Source organism: Nannobrachium achirus, assembly GCF_963921795.1.
Source record: "Nannobrachium achirus genome assembly, chromosome: 20".
Lineage (NCBI taxonomy): Eukaryota > Metazoa > Chordata > Actinopteri > Myctophiformes > Myctophidae > Nannobrachium > Nannobrachium achirus.
The window spans coordinates 50,468,148-50,493,309 of record NC_137827.1 but is presented as its reverse complement, the minus strand read 5'-3'; the positions used below and the strand labels follow the sequence as shown (position 1 = coordinate 50,493,309).

At 42.5% G+C, this 25,162-nt stretch overlaps 1 protein-coding gene across 1 annotated transcript in view; it reads right to left on the bottom strand.

Annotated features, from left to right (window-relative positions):
* Nucleotides 1-4,825: 4,825 nt before the first annotated feature.
* Nucleotides 4,826-25,162, bottom strand: part of syne2b (spectrin repeat containing, nuclear envelope 2b) — a 298,695-nt gene continuing 278,358 nt past the window's right edge. Inside the window, exons 125-134 of the mRNA XM_080751129.1 lie at nt 24,201-24,269; nt 21,605-21,729; nt 20,646-20,775; nt 17,683-17,894; nt 16,567-16,767; nt 15,147-15,275; nt 13,356-13,583; nt 12,468-12,542; nt 9,317-9,366; nt 4,826-8,191 (exon numbers count right to left, since the gene is read on the bottom strand). Of these exons, the coding sequence (XP_080607255.1) occupies nt 7,981-8,191; nt 9,317-9,366; nt 12,468-12,542; nt 13,356-13,583; nt 15,147-15,275; nt 16,567-16,767; nt 17,683-17,894; nt 20,646-20,775; nt 21,605-21,729; nt 24,201-24,269 (1,430 nt within the window). The 3' untranslated portion in view covers nt 4,826-7,980. The remainder of the gene's footprint in view (nt 8,192-9,316; nt 9,367-12,467; nt 12,543-13,355; nt 13,584-15,146; nt 15,276-16,566; nt 16,768-17,682; nt 17,895-20,645; nt 20,776-21,604; nt 21,730-24,200; nt 24,270-25,162) is intronic.

The window sequence follows — 25,162 nt, the reverse complement described above, 5'->3', positions numbered from 1 at the left end:
CAGGGGAGGGCCCGTGATTCACCTCATCCGGGCCCCCGAACCATCCAACCGTATGACCCTACCCGGAGGAAGGGTCGTTAATTTAGGGCAGGGAATAAAGTCAAAACCCACTGACTCCGGGGAACATGTTCCCCAAGTTACGGATCTGACTTGCCGACTGCCCTTACCCGCCATGTTCATGAATCGCCAGTCCTTTTTTTACCAAGGCCCCAGAGCCGGAGGAGGCGTCTACCTTTCTATGTCTATGTGTGTGAGTGTGTGTGTGGAGGGTCTTACCTGTATGGATGAAACATCAGGTCACATGATCCTCTGTGGGTGGGTCCTACGGCTGGCCAGACCCCTTTCACCACCATCCACAGTCTGAACATCACACCGGTCACACTCCCTGGGTCGTCAAAAACACAATCTGCACAAAGTAAAAGAATATTAAATTATACCGTTTCTGTTCTTATAAGACCTCATCTTTATTTCAGACTCATGGGCCCATATAAAAGAAGACGGCACATAATATAAAAGTGAGTTACTAGGGCCCTTATTTTAGACTTGATTGATAAATAACAGATATACACGCACAGAGTGCCGCGCTGCAAGCCTGTAGATCTGCTATCTTTGAAAAGTCGTGAAAATGTGTGCAAATCTTTGAATATATGTATTTTTTAAGCGAACATTTGTAACTAAAATTTTGCTTCTAGGGGGTCCCTGGAACTGGAAAAGATTTGAGCACCGCTGACATATAAACATAGGTTTTTAAAAAAACGATTTCTCAAAAATAGCAGATATACAAGCTCACAGCACGGCACTTGCTGCCGTGCTGTGAGCTTGTATATCTGCTATTTTTCAATAGTTAAAGCAAAAAATAGTGCGTAATAAAGAGTTCCCAGTCTAAATGGGTTAAACCCCCTCCCCCTATGAAGAACATTCATGGGGGGCCCGCAGTGAACCCTTGCACCCAGGGCCCAGAATTTGGGCGACACCCCTGCCGTCGTGTTTTGCCATTACATGGCACACTAAACTAAACTCAATTGGAAGATTTATCATAATACCAAAAGTACAAACTAGAGCAGTGGTTCTCAACCAGTGGTCTTGAGGGGGTTCCAGGTGGTCCTCAGCTAAATGATGGATATTTGGTAACCAAATGGACCCTTATTAGATCTTTACTCTTGAGTGTGACCCATGATATTTATGCTCTCCAGAGTTATTAATACTTAATTGCGATCGTAGTTCGCAGTTTACTCTGAAAACCGGCACATCTTGTCCGTCAGTGAGTGAGTGAGTAACACCTATTATAATGTGAGTGATATTCTGCTGGACTTCATCCGTTGTGTAGATCTGTGGTTCTCAAAGTAGGGTCCCGGGGACCCCAAGCGGTTCCAGGGCGTCCCCTGCTGAAATGAGTGAATATAGAGTACGTCAGTCACACAAACAAAAGAGAGAGAAAAGAGTTGATTTACAAGCTCACAATGTGTCATATTGTGGCACGTTATATTTGCTTGTTTTTCGGTTATAAACACAAACCTTGTATCAGGAGCCCCCGGGGTTCCATGGCCATTGGCCAATATACAAAAATTAACTATAATGCAACTAGAATGCATATTAATTTATATTGTTATATGCAATGTATAAATGCATTTATATAAACACTATTATAACTATCAACACATTTTAACCATAACCCCAACTTGTATATAACTAGAAAATGGAAACTTTGGTAAATTGCGAGTGTAGTTGCCCGACTCACCCCAGAAGGAGCCGCCGGGGTGCTCCGCCATTCAAAACGGTGCCGATGGGATCCTGTGTTGGTGATATAAGAATATGGTTTCATGTTTTTAAGAAATAGGCTCCTCCCACAAATGTTGCAAGCCAATACATTGTCACGTCACTCCTGAGATCGCTTGTGTTTCATTTTGGGAGGGTTGTTCCCCCCCCCCCAAAAAACATGTTTTGGCATGAAACGATTACGTTTTGCTCATTTTGCTCATTCTTCAGAAAGAATGACGCCTTGGTATTATAGTGTGTTGTCCTGTTGGGCAACCACACTGATTAATTTCATTTCATACATTATAAATCAGAAAGTTTAAACATGCTTTTCTCTTGTGAGGAACCAGGAGATAATCTTTATTATGTATTGTCCCTGAAGGGCCATAAATACGTTTAATTTTGGGGGCCTTGGCACTAAACAGTTTGAGAACCACTGATTTAGGATCTTAACAAGTTAATTCTCCAAGTAAAAAGGGTTAGGGTTAGGGTTAGGGATTGCATGTAAATAGTCTAACGTAGCCCCATATAGAACCTCACCCATCGCTGCATACTGTTGTGCTCCGAGATAAGGTCCTATAAAGCTATCCCAGGGATGGTTCGGAACGCCTCCACGTCGAGTTAGAAAACACTTTTCCTGAAATTGCATCCAAAAAGTAAAGGTAGTTCCATGCTCCCAGACTATGGCTTTCCATCCCACGGTACATAAAACATGCACCAGGGCGTTGGGAAAACGCTTATTTAGTCTAATTAAATTCAGAAAAGTCCCCGGCAGTCTCACGTGGCCAGACTGTTGCCTAACACGATTTGCAAATGCTCCCTGGCTACGCGAGACTACAGTAGCCTACTGGCAACAGTTCCGGTTGAATGGGAAAACATTCAAAACTAATGATTTAAGCGATTGTTTAATGCTCTGGTGCATGTTTTATGTACCGTGGGATAGGAAAACCACAGTCTGGGAGTGTGGAACTACCTTTACTTTTTGGATACAATTTCGGGAAAATTGTTTTCTAACACGATGTGGAAGCGTTCCAAACCAGCCCTGGGATAGCTTTATAGGACCTCATCTCAGAGCACAACAGTATGCAGCGACGGTTGAGGTTCTATATGGGGCCAAGTCTAACGTAGCTAACTGTGTTACTGTCACCTTCTCCGCAGCCTCCACTGGCTCCCGGTTGCGGCCCGCACTGAATACAAAACACTGATGCTGACCTTCAAAGCAGCCAAAGGTATGGCTCCTCCATACCTCCAAAACCTGATCAACCCCTACACCCCTACCCGTTCACTTAGATCAGCTAACACAGGGATGCTGACAGAACCCTCGCTAAAAACTCCAGGGCAAAAATCCACTCGTCCGAGACAGTTTGCCCTCCTGGCCCCCAAGTTGTGGAATAAACTCCCTGTCGCACTTAGAACAACGGACTCACTCGCTAGCTTTCGCTGTGGACTGAAGACTCACCTTTTCAGACTCCACCTAAACCCTTAGCACTACAGAAAAAAATCAATGACCATACATGAAGCTAGTTAGCAATTGTTTTTGTTTTTAGGTTTTTAGAACTTTGATTATATTGTGTTTTTTCTAGATAGATATACATTTGCATTTGTTATATTGTTGATGATGTACTGACATATTAGCTTGTTTATTATTGTGATGTTATCTGCTTATTGTAAGTCGCTTTGGATTAAAAGCGTCTGCTAAATGCCTAAACTGTAAACTGTAGGCTAGACAGAATAGGCTACATTCAGTTTAATGACCCTGTGCTAAACTCACCTGTAGGCCTACACAGCTCACCTGTATGTAGCTAATGCTGCTAATGTAGCTAACTGTGCTAAACTAATGTAGCAGTTGGGAAGTGACTGTGGTTAGTGTGGCTTGTCCTAACAAAAGGTGACTTTTGACTGCTACATGCATTAGCTACATACAGGTGAGCTGTGTACATGTGAGATTAGCACAGGGACAGGGTCATTAAAAACCAACTCTGGATAGCGTGGCTTGTCCTAACAAATAATAGGCCTATTAATGAATGCATTCTGAAATGATTCTGAAATGATACACATACATTGTTCAGTGTTTAAACATTCAGTTTTATAAGCAGTGTTTGGCTCATTGTTTGTCACCTGTATGTTCTCTGCAGTGCTGACACCCCTCCCCGATGTGGAATCGAACAGGCAAACAGAGAAGGGCTGAAACATTCCAATTAAGTTGGGGTGGAAGGTGCCAAGTACTGTAGAAGAGGAGGGGTGTTTTAAACGCTACAGATGTGCCATTTGAAAACTTTACATGTCCTGCCATTGGCATGACAGTAGAGTTTAAATCTACTTATGAAAACACCCAAAAAAACTGTGAAAAATGATGACTCATCACTAAACCATCGTTTTGTGCAAAACAAATGCTTGCAATGGATTCAGAATCATGACAAACCCCTAGTTAGACCCCTCACATCCTACTTAAAGCAGATTCTTTTTCTGGGTATTTTCCTTCTGTATAGAAAGTCGATGGGAGCCCAACTTGATATGGATAATTCTATGGGTAAACTTCAAAATAAAGTTTGGTACCCAAGGCTAAAATCCATCGTGAGGTCCTAAAGAAGCCTAAAAAAAAGTTTGACGCTTTTATCCGCTTCGATTCGATAATTTTGTTAAGCCAACCCACTACACTGTCTGGTCTCTGACGAATACAGCGTCGCTCAGATGTTGTTGAGATTCTTTAAAGATACCCAGAACTGCACTAGGAGACCGTGGAAATGTGTGCAAAGCGGCGCTAATCTATTGCAATTCACTGGTCTATTTATTTATTTGTTTTTTGCAACCGTGATGGGCAAGCTATTTGGAAAATGTAGCTACATTCTAGTTACTCTGATTAAATATAGCTAAACTACACTACAAGCTATCCCCAGAGAAATAATTTCCATTACGCTACTTAGAAATGTAGTTAAGCTATGTAGGTTAGCTACTTGTAGCTAGCTACTGCCCATCACTGACAATACATATGATGGATGATTGGTTGATTTACCAAACTATGCTTCAGATACACTTTCATTATGCAACACACACATAAAAGACATTATGGCAAACAATGTTTTATTGTCAGTCAAAAGATTTCAAGCTATACATCCTAAATTCAGAAAATAGATCGAATTGTACACAGCCATTTTCCTCTGTTGTGTTGGCTGTCTGAATGCATTACATATGTCAGAGTTTGGATTCATACAACGTATGATTTATACTTCACCACTTAAACCCTATTCCTTGTTGAGCCGAGTACCTCAGGGCTCTATATAAGTGTATTTACTGTTTTCACTCAACATTATATATAGCCTATATACACGTATCTTCCGAAAATAGCAGATCTACAAGCGCCTGCTATTTTCTACGATAGTTTCCCCAGAATACGGATGATGGGGTTTAAGTGGTTGAAGTCGTTGCCCGGCAGTGTCTCACACCAAAAACAGAAGATCTACAAGCTGTCTGTTTTTAGTGCGATGTACGTTGTGCTCAGCCAAGTATAACTGGTTCTGTAAACACAAATATTGTATAAAATATTGGGGACATTTATCACATTTATCCACTTTAGTAGAACCTGTTTTAGTCATTTCAGAGCATAAATATTCCAGATTTGCGCCTTATGTTTTACACAAACTGCATTTTGTATTTCTTTACAGACATGTAGCCTACGTTATCCGATGACACCAGAGTTAGAATACATAGACAATCCTCTGCACATAAATAATGTTCTTTGACAAAAAATACAACTACATTCAATGCTCAGTCAAAGGATCGCTTACATTCAGTTTCTGTACCCAAGTCTGACATAGCGGCATTACTGTACATTGACTTAGGTCATTTAACTGCATGGTAGTACAGGGGTCTTCAACGTTTTCAGGCCAAGGACCCCTAGGCTGAGAGAGAGGTGAAGCAGGGACCCCCGGATTCCATATAGTTTCATCGTTTACAGCACAATCATCAGTGTATTTTGGATTCATGTCAATTTGTGTCATCAGATATTTAACCACTTGAACGGTCAATACTTAATAAACTTGACCTTTCACTCTGTATTAGTGTGCTCTTTTTTCCCCTCTATACCGAAAATAGGTTTATATAAAAAAGGAGGAAAAAAGTTTCTATCAAACAAAGATTTGCAGGACCCCCTGTAATAACTGAGGACCCCCTAGGGGTCCCGGACCCCCTGTTGAAGACCCCTGTGGTAGAAACATGTTTCTGAGCAGCATTCTTTCAGGTAGCCCCACACACACACACACACACACACACACACACACACACACACACACACACACACACACACACACACACACACACACACACACACACACACACACACACACACACACACACACACACACACACACACAATTAGGCATAAACATACAGGCCTGTCTTTGTAGATGTAGCTGTTAACCACTTGAATCTTGGCATCCATTTTTTGGGGTGCATATTCTGTAAAAAATAGCAGATCTACAAGCTTTTAGATCTGCTATTTTCAGTAGCCCTTGGGAATCAAATCAACTAAGTATAAGTGGATTCAAATTGCAGTGGAAAAGCACCAGATATGTGTGTGTGTGTGTGTGTGCGTGTGTGCGTGTGTGCGTGTGTGCGTGTGTGTGTGTGTGTGTGTGTGTGTGTTTTTTTTTTACCTCATTAAGAGCAGCTTGAAAATCGAATTATTTTTTCAATCGTTCCATTCTGTTTAGAAACAGAATTATCTGGAAATTGTGTTCTGGTAGGCTAAATATAAAGGATAAATACATGTTTTGTTTTTCATACACCGCAAAAAAAAAGTTAGACCTATAGTAACCGAGTCAGATAAAACAGACTCACACAGACTCTCACACATTATCAATAATTTAACTAGGATCTTTTCAGTAGTTTGCCATCAGGTATATACAAAACTATTTCAAAACAATTTGATACAAACAACACACAAAAGTACATAATTGTCTGAAATACGTACAATAGATTGCAAACGAATCATCTCTCTTTTCCAAAACTCGCTGGCTACACAGAGCCTTGTCTGCAGAATCACTTATCAGCTACAAACAAACAAGGTATGCGGTGAGCACGGTTTGCTAGACCAAAGAAAACAACACTTTTTTCAGTCGGTATGTACAAAAATTGCTCTCCAAGAAGTGGTTGTCCAAAATATAACAGCAGTTAGGGTATAATAGAAAATGTCCAGTGTACTTAAAGTCCTTTCATGCTTTGGTTATTGACAGCGACTCTGAATGACGTTCGTCAGCTTTTGGTGATCATACAAAAAGAAAATCGAGATAACAAAATAAATCTTCAGGCTTTTCTGTGTACTGTGCGATCGAAGGAAACGTCTGGGGACAGTTACTGACAAATCATGTCTACATATAAAAACCACGTCACTTTAAAACGAACCATTGATATGGCTTTGATGAAGAGCTCGACGCTCCATGAACAATAAATAGGTATTTATAACACCATAAGAATTTAGACCTTTTAACGTTAAAAATTTAGAAGAAGAAAAAAACAACAGGGACACAGAAATCAGCGCCCTCGCAGTCTCTGGTCTGTTAGAGGGTCTTTATAGAGCAGCGAAGTCATGACGTGACTCGATCATCCCCCGGTTCCACGGAAGTCATTTCTCTATGGAGAATAACATCGAGTCATCTTAAAATCGTGCACGATATTGTCGGGGAGGATGGCTCTGTATGGTTTATGATAGTCACTCATATTTGATTCAGTCTGTTTCTTAGTTACATTTTCGCTTGTCTGTTTCTAGCGAAAATGTAACTAATTCGGCGACAGTAACATTAGCGTTTTCTCACCATCAGTTGATTCTTCATATCCATATGAGTCAAACCGCTGAGATTTATGTTTGAAACACAGTTCTTATATGACGCGATATGAAAAAAAGTCTATGGGAATTCAGAATGGGGGGAAGAAAACGGCGAACCAGGTAGGATGTGTAAATGACGTCAAACTTCACTGCTCTATAGCGATTAAGAGCGGCACATTGGAGAGCTCACACTTACACACCACTCACGACAGGACTCGGGAGCCATTTTTGAAGTTTCATCCTACAAGGGTTGATGCTTCGCACAGGAAGCTAAGAAACAATTCCCCGGTCAGAACACCCTCCCCCCATGGTTCAAACATGTTCAAACCAGGCGTCCCTACGTTTTCAAGGATAGCAACAAAAAAAACGCGATCTTCACTATTCATCGTACGACTAATCTGGTCTCACGTGGGCGGAGGGCCGTTGGTGTAGCGCAGCATGGGGTAGAAAGAGCGGGCAAAGTTGTTGGTCAGTGTACAGCTGAAGTCCTCCTCGGACATGGGCACCAGGCAGGCGAGGACCAGCAGGAGCAGGAAGAGGATGTGGAGGGGGAAGGCAGCGCGCAGCACCCGCTGGAAGAAAGGCCGAGGCGGGGAGGAGTCCCTCTTCCTGTCCCTGGAGGGTGGGCGGAGAGAAGGCAGTGGTTAGGGCAGTGATTCTCAGCCATTTTAGAGAACCCCCAGTTTGACATGCGTTATAGGCTACGGACCATTTAATGGCATTTATAACGCTAGGACCACAATTTATATTCTAAATCAATGTTAATTTAACTCCAAATGGACTATCAATTAGCTGGGGACCACCTGGAACTCCTTCAAGGACCCCTGGGGATCGCCGGACCCCACTTTGAGAACCAATGGGTTAGGGTGGGTTTAGTCTCGCGTGGCCAGACTATTGACTCACACTATTTTCCAATATAAATAAAAAAAACATCTAAGCATAATGCTGCTAAGCAGAAATAGAAATAAAACATATATATTTTCGTGAACGGAAATGCCAGCTTACATTACTCGGATTTCGGGAGGTGTAGTTCCAGACTCTTTAGCATTCGGAGATTGTGGAATATATATATATTTTTTTGTTATCAATTATTCTATATTTTGTACAAGACATGAATAAAAAATGTACACAAATACAATATGAAGAGATTGTGGAATAGTTGTCTGGCTACGTGAGACTAGGTGGGTTAGGGCCTAGCCCACTTAGTCTCACATAGCCTGTGGACAAGACCACAGGACTTCCCTAACCCTAACCCTATGTGCATAACTAATTAAAACTGGACATACAGTAACTAAATCACTTACTGATTGGTAGGAAGGTTATTATAATGAACTAAATTAAACATTTTAGTTTACTGAAATGAAGATAAAAAGAGGCTTAAAAAAAAGACGAGAACTGACTGAGAAACTGTATTGACAAACTAGTCTTTTAAATGGTACTGAATGTTGATTTAGTACTGAGAGAAAACACAATGGCCACAACCCTCTGAATTTAAAAAAAGAAAATGTCCTTTTACATGGTTTTATTGTGCCTCACCCAGACAGAGAAACAGGCATGTATCAGCATAATTGGTCTTTTCGCTTTGTGTCAACACAACATGTGTCTGCTGGCTGTTTTCTTGTTTTCTTTTTTTTCTCTTTTTTTTTTAACATGTAAAAACGAAATAAACATAAAAAAATATAATAACCTTGGTTGGGATGGAATATTTAAAATGAGTTCATGCCAGATTATAAAACTTACCTTCTAGTGGTAGTGGGTTTGACTGTTGCTGTGCTGGGATCAGACCCCTCCTGAAATAATAACAACAAAGAAATGTTAACCACGTGAAACCTAGCATCCCTATTCTAGGGCAAACATTCAGCGACACCAGCTCTACAAGTTCATAACACACGTTGTGAGCTTGTAGATGGTCTACTTTCGGCAGAGACATTTGGTATAGAGCAGGGGTCTTCAACATTTTTAGGCCAAGGACCCCTTAGTTGAGAGAGAGATGAAGCAGGGACCCCCACAACCTTTTCGTAGATTCCATATAGTTGCATTGTTTGACAGCACAATCGTCAGTCTATTTTGGATTCATGTCAATTTGTGTTTTCAGATATTTAAAGGACCACTTCACCTCTGGGACAACCAGATCTTATTTTATTGTTGTTTGGGACACGATCAACACAATGCTGAGTTATTTTTTGTGTTCAATCTGTGTTTTTAGATATTTTAGTATCAGCATGCAACATGACCAGGATTGTGTTGATCGTGTCCCAAACAACAATTAAACCAGTAAGACTCCCTAATCGGGAGATAAGCGACTGTCCAAAAATGTGTTTGTAAAAATCGGCCTGATGGTGGCGCTATATGGGACAGATCCATGTTGATGAGATGAGTGTAGACATACTGTGTACCGATTTGCGTGATTTTAGGGCAAAATCTGTAGGAGCAGTGTCCAAAAATGTGTTTGAAAAAATCGGCCTGATGGTGGCGCTATGGGACAGATCCATTTTGATGACATGAGTGTAGACATACTGGCCCTCATTTATCAATGGAGTGTAAAAAATGGTCTATTTTTTTCACCAAATTTTGCGTAGGACAACGTGTGCACGGCATTTATCAATGCTTCCTAAACAGACACACCTGGCGTACATTTGATCCCAGCGTTGATAAATGCGCAGGCTGAAATTTAAATAACACGCCCTTAATTATTCTCGAAACGCCCCGATTTTACGACTAGAACGACCTGAATACGACCTAACAACGAAAGGAAAGCCAATAGAAGAGTGTCCACGTCCCACACAGACCACGCACACATGCACGCATGCACGTACGCACGCACACACACACCACCAAGCCCAGCAGCATTTAGGTTCAATGTGGAACCATTACCATTTATTTTGTATAGTAGCCTAAGCTTGCAGCCTACATGAGTGAAACCACACCAGTCATTGTCACAAATGGAATATATTATTAATTTAACCCAATATCGGCGACGCTGCAGTGCGCGTTTGAGTGGTTACAAAAAAAAGAAGAAAAAAAAGAACGCAAAATCATGTATTCCCGAAACCACAGGATGCCGTGCATGCGATGTTACTCTGAGAGATACTGACAAGGAGGCAGTTATAATCTGAAGGTTTGAAGCGTCGGGTGGGTTTTATCCTTAATACATAACTCCATAAGAGGACACACTTGTATAATACCTCACGGTCCACGAAAAGAATGTCACGGTCTCACTCTCACCACGTCGGGTATCATCATTAACTCCAGCATAGTGTAAGCCTACTACAGTACTGTAGCGACTGTATAAATTGAGAGACCCCACAGTTACGTTTTGGATATAAATTTAACCCAATTTCGGCGACGAGCACAATGCGCGTTTGAGTGTTTGAACTTGCAATCATGCACCGTTCCCGCACGGGCGGGTCTTCTCCCCGCAGCGTGCGTGTGTTGGGCTGGGCACAGCCAGGTTTGGACCTTCGGGTTTTATTAAAAGGACTCGCGTCACTGTATAAATTGGAGGCTCACGCCTCACGGTAAATCACAGCGGCGCCACGCTGGACCCGAAAATGCTCTCGCATGCGTTCGTAGGCTATATCTGTGCTTGTTCTGAGCCAGGTCTGCAATCTTAAGATTTAGACTGTTAAAGCACTTAACAGTAGATTGCTTCTATATTGCTAGATTTTAATTGCTTATCATTGTAACTTGGAAATAAAATCGGCGTGCATGTCTATGATGTAGCTGGCTATAATAGGCTATGCTTTTATAAAATGTAATATTTTCACAGGATTATTTATTATTGTGTTGGATATACATTTTCGAGTGGATACATGTGTCCATTGCCTGTCAGATAGTTAGACAATGCTGCTCCGCACGTCTACAATGGAACAAAGTGGTGTAGGATGATTCCTACACCACCTCAGGACTTGACGTGAGATTTGATCCTACCCTAGACCAAAGTCAAAGTCAAGTTGAAATGATAAATGTCGAGACTTCCCTAAATTTCGGTGTACACCCAAATTTTGATCTGCACCACGTTGATAAATGAGGGCCACAGTGTAGTGATTTGCGTGATTTTAGGGGAAAATCTGTAGGAGTAGTGTCCAAAAATGTGTTTTAGAAAATCGGCCTGAAGGTGGCGCTAAATGGGACAGATCCATGTTGATGACATCAGTGTAGAGCAAGTGTGTACCGATTTGCGTGATTTTAGGGCGAAATTTGTAGGAGCAGTGTCCAAAAATGTGTTTTGCAAGAATCGGCCTCATGGTGGTGCTAGAAGAGGGCCATGTGAGAATTGATGGGTGATGAGGTTGTGGTTTGGCAGGCAAGGAGTGTGTGTGCAAAATTTGGCATGGATCGGGGCAACGGTTGCGGAGATATGAGCAGGGCAAAAGTGTGACTTGTGACGGACGGACAGACAGCAGGTGGAGGTTTTGATAGTAAGCGCGACCTGGCAGTCGCAATAAGACCTGGTTGTCCCAGAGGTGAAGTGGTCCTTTAACCACTTGAACTGTCAATACTTAATAAAGTTGACCTTTCACTGTGTACTTGGTCTGCTCTTTTTCCCCTCTACACCGAACCTCTTTGGGAGACAGGTAAATGCACTGAGATTACGGGACAAGGCAAGCTGGAGTAAAACACTTCTTTTTTTGAAAAAATATGGACTAACACATGTCGAGTAGTTGGCGGGTCGGTAGAGAACAGTTTCGACAATGTGGTGAGCACCTTATACAGTATATTGCATTTGTACATGTTTGGAGCAGAACATGGCCGGAAGGGCTCTGCCAGCAGCCTGGCTTCCCCGCTCGCCGTTATAACTCTTGTAGAGTGAACGTCTTCAAAAATAAAAGCACTCTACAAGAGTTATGATTTATGGCTAGTTAAACATCTACACAGATGGCAGCCATACCTTCTGCAGCAACAGAGGAGACATGAGCGTTCCCAGACCCATGCTGTCCATCTCTAAGCTGCTAGGACAGGATTCCTGACAAACACAGGGAGTGGACAGGGAGATGGTCAACACAAAGCGGGTACAAAACCAAACGGTTTCTTCAGATAAACGTCGTCATCATGCCGGTGTTGTTGTTGCTCACTGATGCAGGGGTTTTCAACCGTTTTCACATCAAGGTACATTATCTATTCCAGTGGTTCTCAACCTGTGGGTCGGGGTTCCCCAAATGATTTTGGGGTGTACCCAGATGATGATAACTTAATGTGCAACATTGTTTTCTCACTCAACAGTAAACAAACCAACAAAGTTTAATTCACCCTTTGCCAAGTCCCGCCCGTTGTCCCACCCTTTTTCACACCCATTGGCTGCTGTGTCTTGGTGGGACATTCGGTGGGACACTCCATCCACTACCATTGTAATTCAGTTGCTTTGTAGTGTTATTCTGTGGGTTCAATTCTAATTTCAAACTTGGTTTCAGTAAAATGGAGCTGCTCAGTGGCTGTATAGTGACTCAGCATGTTTTAAATGTTTTAGCAAATTCAACATAAAAAAGGCGGAACCAGGGCAGACAAGGCAGATAGAGCCTGCTGGTTGGTCAGTCCAGAAGGCTAACAAAGGGTGAATTGTATAGAGGGTATGTGCACATTTCTAAAGTGATAGATCTGCTAGATCTGCTATTTTCACAATAGAACCGTGTAATGCCTCAAATCTTAGTGCTCCTCAGGGTGGGGGGGGAGTCCCCCCAGTTAAAATATGATTATTTTGGGGGTCACAGCCTGAAAAGGTTGAGAACCACTGCCATAGGAGAGATAACAGGCCCACACTGATCAGCCCTAGCTAACGTACCAGTCTTCCTTGCAGTAGGAGGAGGTCGGCGGCCACCTGTCGCAGCAGGAGGCGCAGCTTGTTGGAGATGACGTGGAGCTTCTCCTTGGCCTCCACACTGTCCTCCTCCTCCTCCTCCTCCCCTGACTCCCCTGAGGAGGAGGAGCAGGCCTCCAGGAGGAGGTGGGAGGACAGCTCCTGCATGGAGGAGACCTGCCTCTGGCCAGCACGCAGCTCCCTGTCCAGAACCTGTGACGACACAGGGACACTCAGTAAATCTTTTGAAAATAGACGATCTAGAAGCTCACAATGCGTCGCGATGCCACGCATATGGGGTGGCCATAGCTGACACCTAACCCTTAACTGCTCCCCTCCCCCGTGCTCCTTGTGGGCAGCACTCAGCTGGGTTAAGCTGAAACTGAATTTCCCCCGTGGGATAATATAGGCAACTAGAAATACTGTTCCTACGAAACAGTGTGGGCTCGCTCGTGACTACTCTGCAGCGTGCTAACTGTCATGTGAAGCTCAACCAATATTCCAGCTATCACCACTCCCAGATTTTTTTCCCACCAATTGCGCCTCATTGGCTAACGGAACACGATATGCGGCGTGATATAATGACGAATCCTTAGTGCTTTCGCCTTCGAAATGTCTGCGGCGGAACTCACTATATAAATAATGAGGATAACATAGTGTTCTCGCCTTTCAGGCGAGCCCACAATTATTATTATAATATTATTATTAGAAAAAAGTACTGAAGATTGGAAATACTTCAGTAAAATAAAAGTACCTCAAAACAGTACTGAGTAAATGTGACTTTACACCACTGAGTACTATAACACAGCTGAACTCTGGTCAGTGCCTACTGTTGAGAGTAGACTTTTGCCGTATTCTGAGTTTGCGGTGTTGATTTCGTCGACTAAAACTATGACAAAAAACGTTTCGCCGACTACTCTTTTTCACTGACGAAAACTAAACAAAAACTTAATAAAAACTAAACTTTAATGACTAAGACTAAGGCTAAATATATTGACAATTTCATCAAAAATGAAAACTAGACTAAAATGTTATGGAGCAACAAGTGGAGAAGAGAACTAAAAGACAAGTCATTTTATGTTTGGTTGTGCTCCGGTGTTGCGCTCTTAAAATAGCAGTTCTACAAGCTGTAGGTAGATACAGTATGCAACTTCATACATCGCTATAATTGTTAGGGCATGTGTCCTGGCGGAGACGTGTGCTCTACTGAGGGCATCTTTCTAGTTACTGTACAACTGCATTTACATAAAGTACAGTACCTGACTGCTCAAACAATCAGAATGAAATGACCTTTCATGTATGATTGTGTTTGGTAAAGAATGCCAAGTTCTAATCTTAGACCAGGGGGTCCTCAGAGTTACTATCTTCTTTTTCTTTTTCTCCTTTTTTATATTGACCACTTGAACCCTAGGGTCCATATTCTGAGAACTTTAGCCAAAAATAGCAGACCTACAAGCTCACAACGTCTCGCGCTGCGAGGCGTTGTAGATCGGCTATTTTTGGCAAAGAGGTTTGGTGTAGAGGGGAAAAAGAGCAGACTAAGTAGGCCTACAGAGTGAAAGTTTATTACGTATTGACGGTTCAAGTGGTGAAATATCTGAAAATCCAAAATATACCAAAGATTGTGCTGTCAAACAATGAAACTATATGGAATCTATGAAGAGGTTGTGGGGGTCCCTGCTTCATCTCTCTCTCAACTAAGGGGTCCTTGGCCTGAAAACGTTGAACATCCCTGTCTTAGACTCAAGGACACAAGTCTGAAACCAGTCTCCTTACCAGGAGAGTCTCTCTGTGTTCCAGCAGAGCAGTGTGTGGGGTCTTGGGGTCATGGATGTTGACGGCGTAGCATCTGTTCTCAGCCCGGGCCAGCCACATCAACAGGGAGTGCAGCATTTCATGGAACTCCTGCAACAGCCACATGGAAAACATGAGAGCTAGTACAGTGAAAGTCCCAGATGCTATATACCAAAAATTGTTTTCCAAACACTGGGTTGTGGGTTGCGGACACTTTTTTTTTTTTTTTTGGGGGGGGGGGTCCCTTCATTTTTAGTTTTTGTCAAACATTAAAAAAAAAACATTCCCCCAAAAGTTAAGATATTCATGAATAAAAGTAATTTTTTTTCTAAGTAATTAAATTAATGAATAAAATAAAAATCGAAGAAATCCCCTAAATTAGAACACAAAGGTTTAAGAAGTAGTGAAAATAGCCGATAGCTTCGCGCCGCGTTGTGAGATTGTAGATCTGCTGTTTTCTCTAGTTTGGGTCCCGGGCAAACATCTAATCTCTCTTTTTGGGTCACAAGCTAAAAAGTTTGGGAACCACTTTCAGCTATGTCAGCTGTTACCGCTACTGTAAGCCCTCACACACGTTACGGACACACACACCCCTTCAGGGCAGAGATTCCCAAGTATTGTGCTCCAAAACTCTTGCTGTGGTTGTGGAGTTCGTGTTTGACGAATGCAATAGCGACCACGACATGGTCTTCTTATGTAGCCAGAAAATCTGAGGTCTTTGCCTACTGATACATCTGGGGTAATCTATATTCATTGAATGGGCTTGGATGGCAGAGAGAACCAGCGTAAACAAACCTACACGCACCGCTTTGAAAACCAATCCTAAAATACCATCCCAATATTAAGGCACGACCGTCACAAGACAGTGGAGATCTCTGATCTTCTGTCTACGCGACACTAGACTGTGTGACAATTATTTACCGGTAAACAAATATTACAACCATTTCCCCTTATATTGGTTGAATATGGCAAGATGGCAAAAGAGAAAAACAATAAAATCAGATCTTGGTTCCCAATCTTTTTAGCTCAAGACCCAAAAGAGAAATTAGACGTTTGCCCAGGACTCAAACTGGTGAAAATAGCAGATCTACAAGCTCACAATGCGTCGCTTCATGTCGCGTTTGAGCTTGTACATCGGTTATTTTCATTACTTCTTAAATATTTGTTTTCTAATTTATGGAATTTCATTGCTTTTAATCATGACAAATTCACAAATGTATTTGAAAATCTTTTGAAATAATAATTAAGAACAAAATGTAGGAGACAAAAAAATAAATAAAGGGAACCATAAAAATATGTCCGCGGCCCACAAATGCGTCCCAACCCACTGTTTGGGAACCAGTATTGTAGACCAGATACCTTCGCTGTTTTTGAAAAAAACAAAATCAAATCAATGTCAAACCTGGCACTCCATCAGGGCTTGGTGCAGTCTCCTCTCCCAGCTCTCCAGGGCAGAGCAGGCCTGAGTCCAGCTGTGGTTGACAGAGCGCAGGCCTTCCTGGAGCTCCTGCAGCTCCACACTGTCTCCACGCTGGAAGCGTCTGCTGCTCAGGTTGACCGAGATCAGCACACACTTATAGCTGTTGAACGTCTTCTGCATCTCCTGGTCCAAGGCAAGGAGAAACAATTTTGAGGTTGACTTGAGTATTTTCCAATTTCCAATACTTTTACTTCTACTCCATTACATGGGATAATGGCTATGTTCCCTCAACCGTATGTTCCCTCAGCCCCACTGAGGTTAGGGTCAGGGTTTGGGTTAGGTTTAGGCATAGTGGTTGGATCCAAATATTGTACATTTACTCCACTACATTAACTGACAACTTTAGCTCCAATCACTTTGTAGATTTAGATCAGGGGTGCCCACACTTTTTTGACGTGAGATCTACTTTTAAAATGACTAGCTCAACATGATCTACCCATCCAAAATGTTTTAGCTGAGGGCCTGAGGGGGGCTTTGGAATAGCAGCACTGGCATTATATTTTAGACAAACACACTTACTGTAAGGGGCAAATAAATGGGAAGAAAATTGGGGGAAATGTCTTCATCCCATTCTGTATGTAAGTGGTAGGTTTTGGGGTTATTTGTAATGCTACTGACTCTTGAACAAAGCATTGCATTGGAGGTTTGCCTACTATAGAAGCCATGAAGGGAGCTGATGTCATATTGGCATATTCTTTTTATATTTTAATTATATATTTTTAGAGGCATGTCATGTGGTCTACCTGCACACCCTTGCCTTGGTGATCTACTGGTAGATCACAATCTACCTTTTGGGCACCCCTGATTTAGATTATTATTACTAAACAAAGTACATTGGCCACTTCAGCCCAACATACCTTATGACCATTTGAAAATAGTCGATCTACAAGCTCACAATGCGCCGCGATGTGACGCATTGTGAGCTTGTAGATCTGCTACGTGAGAGGCATGACACTGTTAAAAAAAAAGATACAGAAAAAAAGATACAGGACGGCGTCTACATGCGTGACCGGACCAATACAACACTGAAGCCCTTACCTTTAGCCTCCTGATGTGTCCCTCCATGTCCCTGAGGCTGGTGGCCGGGGCCAGCCTCTGCAGCCTCTCCAGCTCCGGCCGCACCCTGCTCAGCCAGGAGGTGATGTCACAGAGGGAGGAGTTGAGCTTCTGCCACTGCTCCAGGTCCTGCTTGATGTCCATGTCCTGGCCCAGGCCCTGCGCCTGGATCAGCTCCCAGCGCTCGATCACAGCTGATACACAACAGTTACGCACAGTTATTAATTTATTTAGGCCTAAAATTATTGGATGCTTTTACTATTAAAAAATAGCAGATCTACAAGCTTGGAGAGTGCCGCGCTCCAAGCTTGTAGATCTGCTATTTTTTACCCATAAAAGTCAAAAATGTGTGCACATCTTTGACTTTTATGTATTTTTAAAGTGAACATTTGTAACTCAAATCTTGCTTCCTGGGTGGTCCCTGGAACTAAATGTTTTGAGATGGGGGTCCGTGGCCAAATAAATATCATTTTGGGGGTCCTTCACATGAGAAGGTTTGAGAACCACTGACATAGTAGTCTCTCAAGAACAGACTAACTGAGCTCCAGTTTAAGTGAAAAGGACCTTTTCTTTGACGATGGCTGGCCAGATTGCTGACATAGAAACATATGGTTTTTCAAAAAAACCTTAGAAGGGTTCAAAAGACACTTATAGAATCGGGTCAAAATTCGAATTTTCACGATTTTTCAAAAATAGCAGATCTACAAGCTCGCAGCGCGGCACTCGGTGCCGCGCTGTGAGCTTGTATATCTGCTATTTTTCAATAGTTAAAGCATAAAATAATGATACACAAAATGTGTACCCGTTCTAAATAGCTTAATGTCTTCTAAATAGGTTTTCAGAAAAACGCATCTATGTTAGACGCACCTATGTTTCTATATCAGTGGTGCTCAAACCTTTTCATGTCAAGGACCCCTACGATTATATGTATTTGACCGTGAACCCCCACCTCAAAACATTTTGTTCCAGGGACCCCGAGAAAGAAAGATTTGAGTTACAAATGTTTGCTTTCAAAATTATATCTTCAAAGATTTGCAAAGATTTTTGGACTTTCGAGCAAGTGAAATAAGCGGATCAACAATTTAACCACTCGCTCCTGACTGAAGCCCTGGTCGGTAGCCCATGGACCCAAAAGGAAAATATTGCATCTTTTGAAAAAAAGAACACATGGACCATCATTTGGGGAAGCAAATAAGGCTACCTTACCTACATTTTTAACGGTAAGGTAGCCTTCTGGGCCAAAATTCTACTTTAATGGGTTAAAAGTACTTTCCACCACTACCCCCCCCCCCCCCCCCCCCCCCCCCCCCCCCCCCCCAGTGGCCACCCCACTACTACTCCCTCCCCAAATGACGGTGCACTCCAGCTGGTCTGTATCGTCATGCATCCATCTGGTACCTGTGCTGGTGTGTTAGTCATCTACTATAGTACCTGTCCTGGTGTGTTAGTCATCTACTATAGTACCTGTACTGGTGTGTTAGTCATCTACTATAGTACCTGTACTGGTGTGTTAGTCATCTACTATAGTACCTGTACTGGTGTGTTAGTCATCTACTATAGTACCTGTGCTGGTGTGTTAGTCATCTACTATAGTACCTGTGCTGGTGTGTTAGTCATCTACTATAGTACCTGTGCTGGTGTGTTAGTCATCTACTATAGTACCTGTCCTGGTGTGTTAGTCATCTACTATAGTACCTGTACTGGTGTGTTAGTCATCTACTATAGTACCTGTACTGGTGTGTTAGTCATCTACTATAGTACCTGTACTGGTGTGTTAGTCATCTACTATAGTACCTGTGCTGGTGTGTTAGTCATCTACTATAGTACCTGTGCTGGTGTGTTAGTCATCTACTATAGTACCTGTGATGGTGTGTTTGTCATCTATTATAGTACCTGTGATGGTGTGTTAGTCATCTACTATAGACCTGTGATGGTGTGTTAGTCATCTACTATAGTACCTGTGTTGGTGTGTTAGTCATCTACTATAGTACCTGTGATGGTGTGTTAGTCATCTACTATAGACCTGTGATGGTGTGTTAGTCATCTACTATAGTACCTGTGCTGGTGTGTTAGTCATCTACTATAGTACCTGTGTTGGTGTGTTAGTCATCTACTATAGTACCTGTGATGGTGTGTTAGTCATCTACTATAGTACCTGTGCTGGTGTGTTTGTCATCTACTATAGTACCTGTGATGGTGTGTTAGTCATCTACTATAGTACCTGTGCTGGTGTGTTTGTCATCTATTATAGTACCTGTGCTGGTGTGTTAGTCATCTACTATAGTACCTGTGCTGGTGTGTTAGTCATCTACTATAGTACCTGTGATGGTGTGTTAGTCATTTACTATAGTACCTGTGCTGGTGTGTTTGTCATCTACTATAGTACCTGTGATGGTGTGTTAGTCATTTACTATAGTACCTGTGCTGGTGTGTTAGTCATCTACTATAGTACCTGTGATGGTGTGTTAGTCATCTACTATAGTACCTGTGATGGTGTGTTAGTCATTTACTATAGTACCTGTGCTGGTGTGTTAGTCATCTACTATAGTACCTGTGCTGGTGTGTTAGTCATTTACTATAGTACCTGTGCTGGTGTGTTAGTCATCTACTAGTACCTGTGCTGGTGTGTTTGTCATCTACTATAGTACCTGTGATGGTGTGTTAGTCATCTATTATAGTACCTGTGCTGGTGTGTTAGTCATCTACTATAGTACCTGTGATGGTGTGTTAGTCATCTACTATAGTACCTGTGATGGTGTGTTAGTCATCTACTATAGTACCTGTGCTGGTGTGTTTGTCATCTATTATAGTACCTGTGCTGGTGTGTTAGTCATCTACTATAGTACCTGTGCTGGTGTGTTAGTCATCTACTATAGTACCTGTGCTGGTGTGTTAGTCATCTACTATAGTACCTGTGCTGGTGTGTTAGTCATCTACTATAGTACCTGTGCTGGTGTGTTTGTCGGCGGTGCTGCCGGTGAGCCCCGGCTCGTCCAGATCCTCCTCGTCGTTCAGGATCAGCTTGACTCTCTTCACGCTGTTGACGCTGCCACTGCACTCCGCCATCAGCTTCACCTGGAGACAACACCGGCAAAAACAAGGCCTTCATTGTGTTGAACACACAAGGAGCGGCGTGTGTCTGTGTACTTGTGAAACCCAAGGAAGGGAGTTCTGGTGGTGGAGATGGTGGTGTGTGTGTGTGTGTGTGTGTGTGTGTGTGTGTAAATGGTTAATTGTAAATGGTGCATTTACATAGCGCTTTTATCCAAAGCGCTTTACATAGATTGTGCATTACATTCACCCATTCACGCACACATTCATACACCGGTGGCGGAGGAAACCATGCAAGGCACCAACCTACTCACCAGGAGCAATTAGGGGTTCAGAGTCTTGCCCAAGGACCCTTCGACATTAACTCAGGGGGAGCCTGGATTCGAACTGGGAAGTGGGAACCCTTCGGAAACCCTTCGTGCTCTAATAACGGTTTCTCTACCCCTGAGCTATGCTGCCCCTGAGCTATATGTATGTGTGTGTGTGTGTGTGTGTGTGTGTGTGTGTGTGTGTGTGTGTGTGTGTGTGTGTGTGTGTGTGTGTGTGTGTGTGTGTGTGTGTGTGTGTGCAGGTAACACACTTAGGCAGCCGCTGCCAGTGGAATGAAACGGTGTGGTGTTTGCTTAGCATTTAGCTCTGTGAGGGGTCGTGTGTGTGGTAGGGGGCTGCTTGAGGGGGATGTGTCAATACTTATTTGTGTATAGAACTTACAGAGCTCTGCTAATATCTACCCATCTCCTGCCACGGGGGAACTTCAGTTTTCAGCTGGTGATAGGGGTGATGAATAAATACATGTGTGTGCGTGCGTGCGTGCGTGCGTGCGTGCGTGCGTGCGTGTGTGTGTATAACTTACATATCCCTGCGGGTGGTATGGTGTGCTGGTGGTGTGTGTGGGGGAGGAGTCCAGGCCTCTGGGAACCCGCTTCCTCTCCGGCGTGTCTGACTGGTGCCAGTTGGGAGGGTCTGTCACAGACTTGACTGAGAGAGAGAGGGGAGAGGGGGGAAAGCCAGTCAGTGTCAGACCGACAACCACATCTGGTTCACAAGAGACTGTGAAAAGTCTCTGTGAAATTCACGCTTCGTCTAATGGCGATGTCGCACGTCAAAAATAGACGATCTACAAGCTCACCAGTGTTGATTATGTCAACAAAAACTATGATGAAAAATGTTCGTCGACTACTTTTCTCACTGACAAAAACTAAATAAAAACTAAGCTATGATGACTAAAACTAAGACGAAATATACTGACAATTTCGTCAACATATAAAAACTAGACTCTGTCTATGTGTTAGGGTTAGAAGAGATCTAATAGAACTAAAAGACAAGTAATTTTATGTTTGGTTGCGCTCAGGTGTTGTGCTCTGAAAATAGCAGATCTAAAAGCTCACAGTGAGCTTGTAGATCGGCTATTTTCAGCATGCAACCAAGTGTAATATCGGGCATTACGACGCCGTCAAGGCCTGCCAAAATACATTTTCGACAAAATCAACTGCAGATTTAGTTGACTAAAATCTTAAATTTAGTCGACTAAAACTAGACAAAAACTAAAACATTTTAGATGACTAAAATGTGACTAAAATTAAATGACATTGTATTCAAAAGACTATGACTAAAACCAAATCAAAATTTGCTGTCAAAATCAACAACAAGCTCAAAACGCGTCGCGGCACCGTCATGCGACAGCTCAGTAAAAAACTAAACCGAGAACATGGAGGAAATAACCAAGGAGAGAGAGAATAAAGGAAAGACTTAGTCAGAAAGAAGGAATAATTAGAAGAGACAAAAAAAGTGAGAAAATAGACCGCAGGGGGACATAAAACAAAAACCCGCAAGAGAGAGAGAGGATGGAAAGAGAAAATAAAACCACAGTAAGGTTTTGCGATCACGGGTAACTTGTGCTTGCTGAAGCATTCTGTGGTCCGCACAGAAATCCTTTTCAAACTGTACATGCACACATCTGCAACGCCACAACAATGGAGTGATGATCCATAGCAGGGGTCTTCAAACGGGGGACCTCGGAGTTACAACAGGGGGGGCCGCCAAATCTTTGTGTGATATGATCATGTTTTTTTACATTAACCACTTGAACCCTAGCATCCCTATTCTGAGTGGAACATTAGCCAAAAATAGAAGATCTACAAGCTTACAACGCCTCGCCCTGCAAGGCGTTGTAAGCTTGTAGATCAGCTATTTTTGGCAAAGAGGTTTGTAGAGGGAAAAGAAGAGCAGACTAAGTATTTGACAGAAAATACACATTACTTCTACATGATGACAGTGCTGTCAAACAAGTTTAAGCTGTCTAAGAAATCTGTTAATTTTATACAATGTGTAGTGGGGGTCCCTGCTTCATCTCTCTCTCCTTGGCCTGAAACGTTGAAGACCCCTGATCCATAGCATGCAACGAGCAGTTCATCAACAAACTCAATGACTAACAATAACAAGCTCACAATTCAGTCTCGTCATGCAGGTTCACGCCATCACAGGTCAAGATTTGTTCAGTTAAAAACTGAAGATGTTCACATTTCATTTGAAGGTGATGGCCTTTGCGACGCCTCGTTGGATAACGCAAAAAAAACACAAACAAGACACAAAACACAGTTCCTCATGCATTGCTCGTCCACTTATCGACCTTAAATTTTAATTTAAACTTAAGTTATCCAAATGAAATGTGGGAATAAAGGGCCAGGCTGTGAACAGGCAGGGTGTGCAACAAGATGCAAGGCATGACAGTGTGATGGCAAGTAAAGATTAATGCCTTATTGATGGCCCGTCATATCATGGTGACCTAAACCAAAAAATAGCAGATCTACATACTCACAGCGCGTCACGATGCAACGCGTTGTGAGCTTGTAGATGTGCCATTTACAGCATAGACATAAAAAGGTAGAGGCCTCCACCGGCTCTGGGGCGTTGGTAAAAGAGGACTGGCAAGCTTCCGGAATTCTGAAGGACGCTTCCTTGTGCGTCACAGAATGGGATGCTCGGTAGGCCAATCAGATGCGGGACTCCCTCTTTCCCACTGCAGGGGGCAGCAGAGTGCCTTCCACAGTTCCACACTTCCGCCAGTCCTTTTTTACCAGTCGCGCCAATGAACTGCAGCGGCAGATGAGGTATCTAGCTTTTTACATTTGTGATTTACAACACCTGTCACCATCGCATGACTAAGCATAAATCAGACTTAATATCCTAAGGGGTGGAGGTTCATGCCTGGCTTAATATCCTAGGGGAATATTTTGTTTTGTGTTTGATGTTTAAACATGGGTCCTATTTTTAGATCATTAGTTTCCACGAACGAAGGGTGGAATTGGTCCATCTAAATTACAGGCAAGCCGGCAATTCCTTTGTGGTCCAAAAGCTTTAAAATAGGGCCCAGGTTTAAGAAAAAAAACATCAACATTCCCATTTAAGCACACAGTGAGTCAGAAGCATGCAGGTGGCAGAGTGCCTACCCGAGGCCCCCTTCAAGGCTTTGGCAGTCGCCTTAACAAACGACTCTGTGCTTTCTGTGACCTCTACATCTGCAAGAGAAATGCAAGACAACGGAATAAACCTACACAGCACCAATTAGTGTACAGTACATCTATTCTCCAAGGGATCACGAGACTTCAGTTCAGTCTCGCCTGCGGCGAACTCCGGGAGAATGCAAGTCAGCGTTCGAGAAAAAACTAAAGTAAAATAACGCAGCTCTTAAGCTCGGGGAGCTAAAGAACGGAGAGCTCTTAAAGGCTCTAACGAGACTGGATGTCGGAGAAGGAGAGACGATTCTGATAATTCTAAAACACAATGTTGATTTCGTCGACTAAAACTATGACGAAAAATGTTTGTCGATGACGAACACGAAATAAAAACCAAATAAAAACTAAGCTGTGATGACTAAAACTAAGACTAAATATATTGACAATTAGGTCAACAAAATAAAACTAGACTGAAACGTTAGGGAGGGACTAGTGGAGAAGAGAGTCATTTTATGTTTGGTTGCTCTCTGAAAATAGCAGATCTACAAGCTCACAACGCGTCGCACTGCGACGCGTTGTGAGCTTGTAGATCGGCTATTTTCAGAGAGCAACCAAGTGTAAAATCAGCCATTAAAATGTCATCAAGGCCTGCCAAAATACATTTTAGTTGACTAAATCAACTGTAGATTTAGTCGCCTAAAATGTTATGATAGTTAGTCGACTAAAATTAGACTAAAACTAAAACTTTTCAGTCATTTTTTGACTAAATTATGACTAAAACTAAATGACATTTTATTCAAAAGACTATGACTAAAACAAAATCAAAAAAAAAATTGCTGTCAAAAACAACACTGCTAAAACAACGGGAGGTCGACAGGACTCCACTGTAGACAAGGAAGTCAAAGTTGTTCCAAGAAGTGCAAATTTCTCAGATCACAGAATTTTCGATTCTCAAA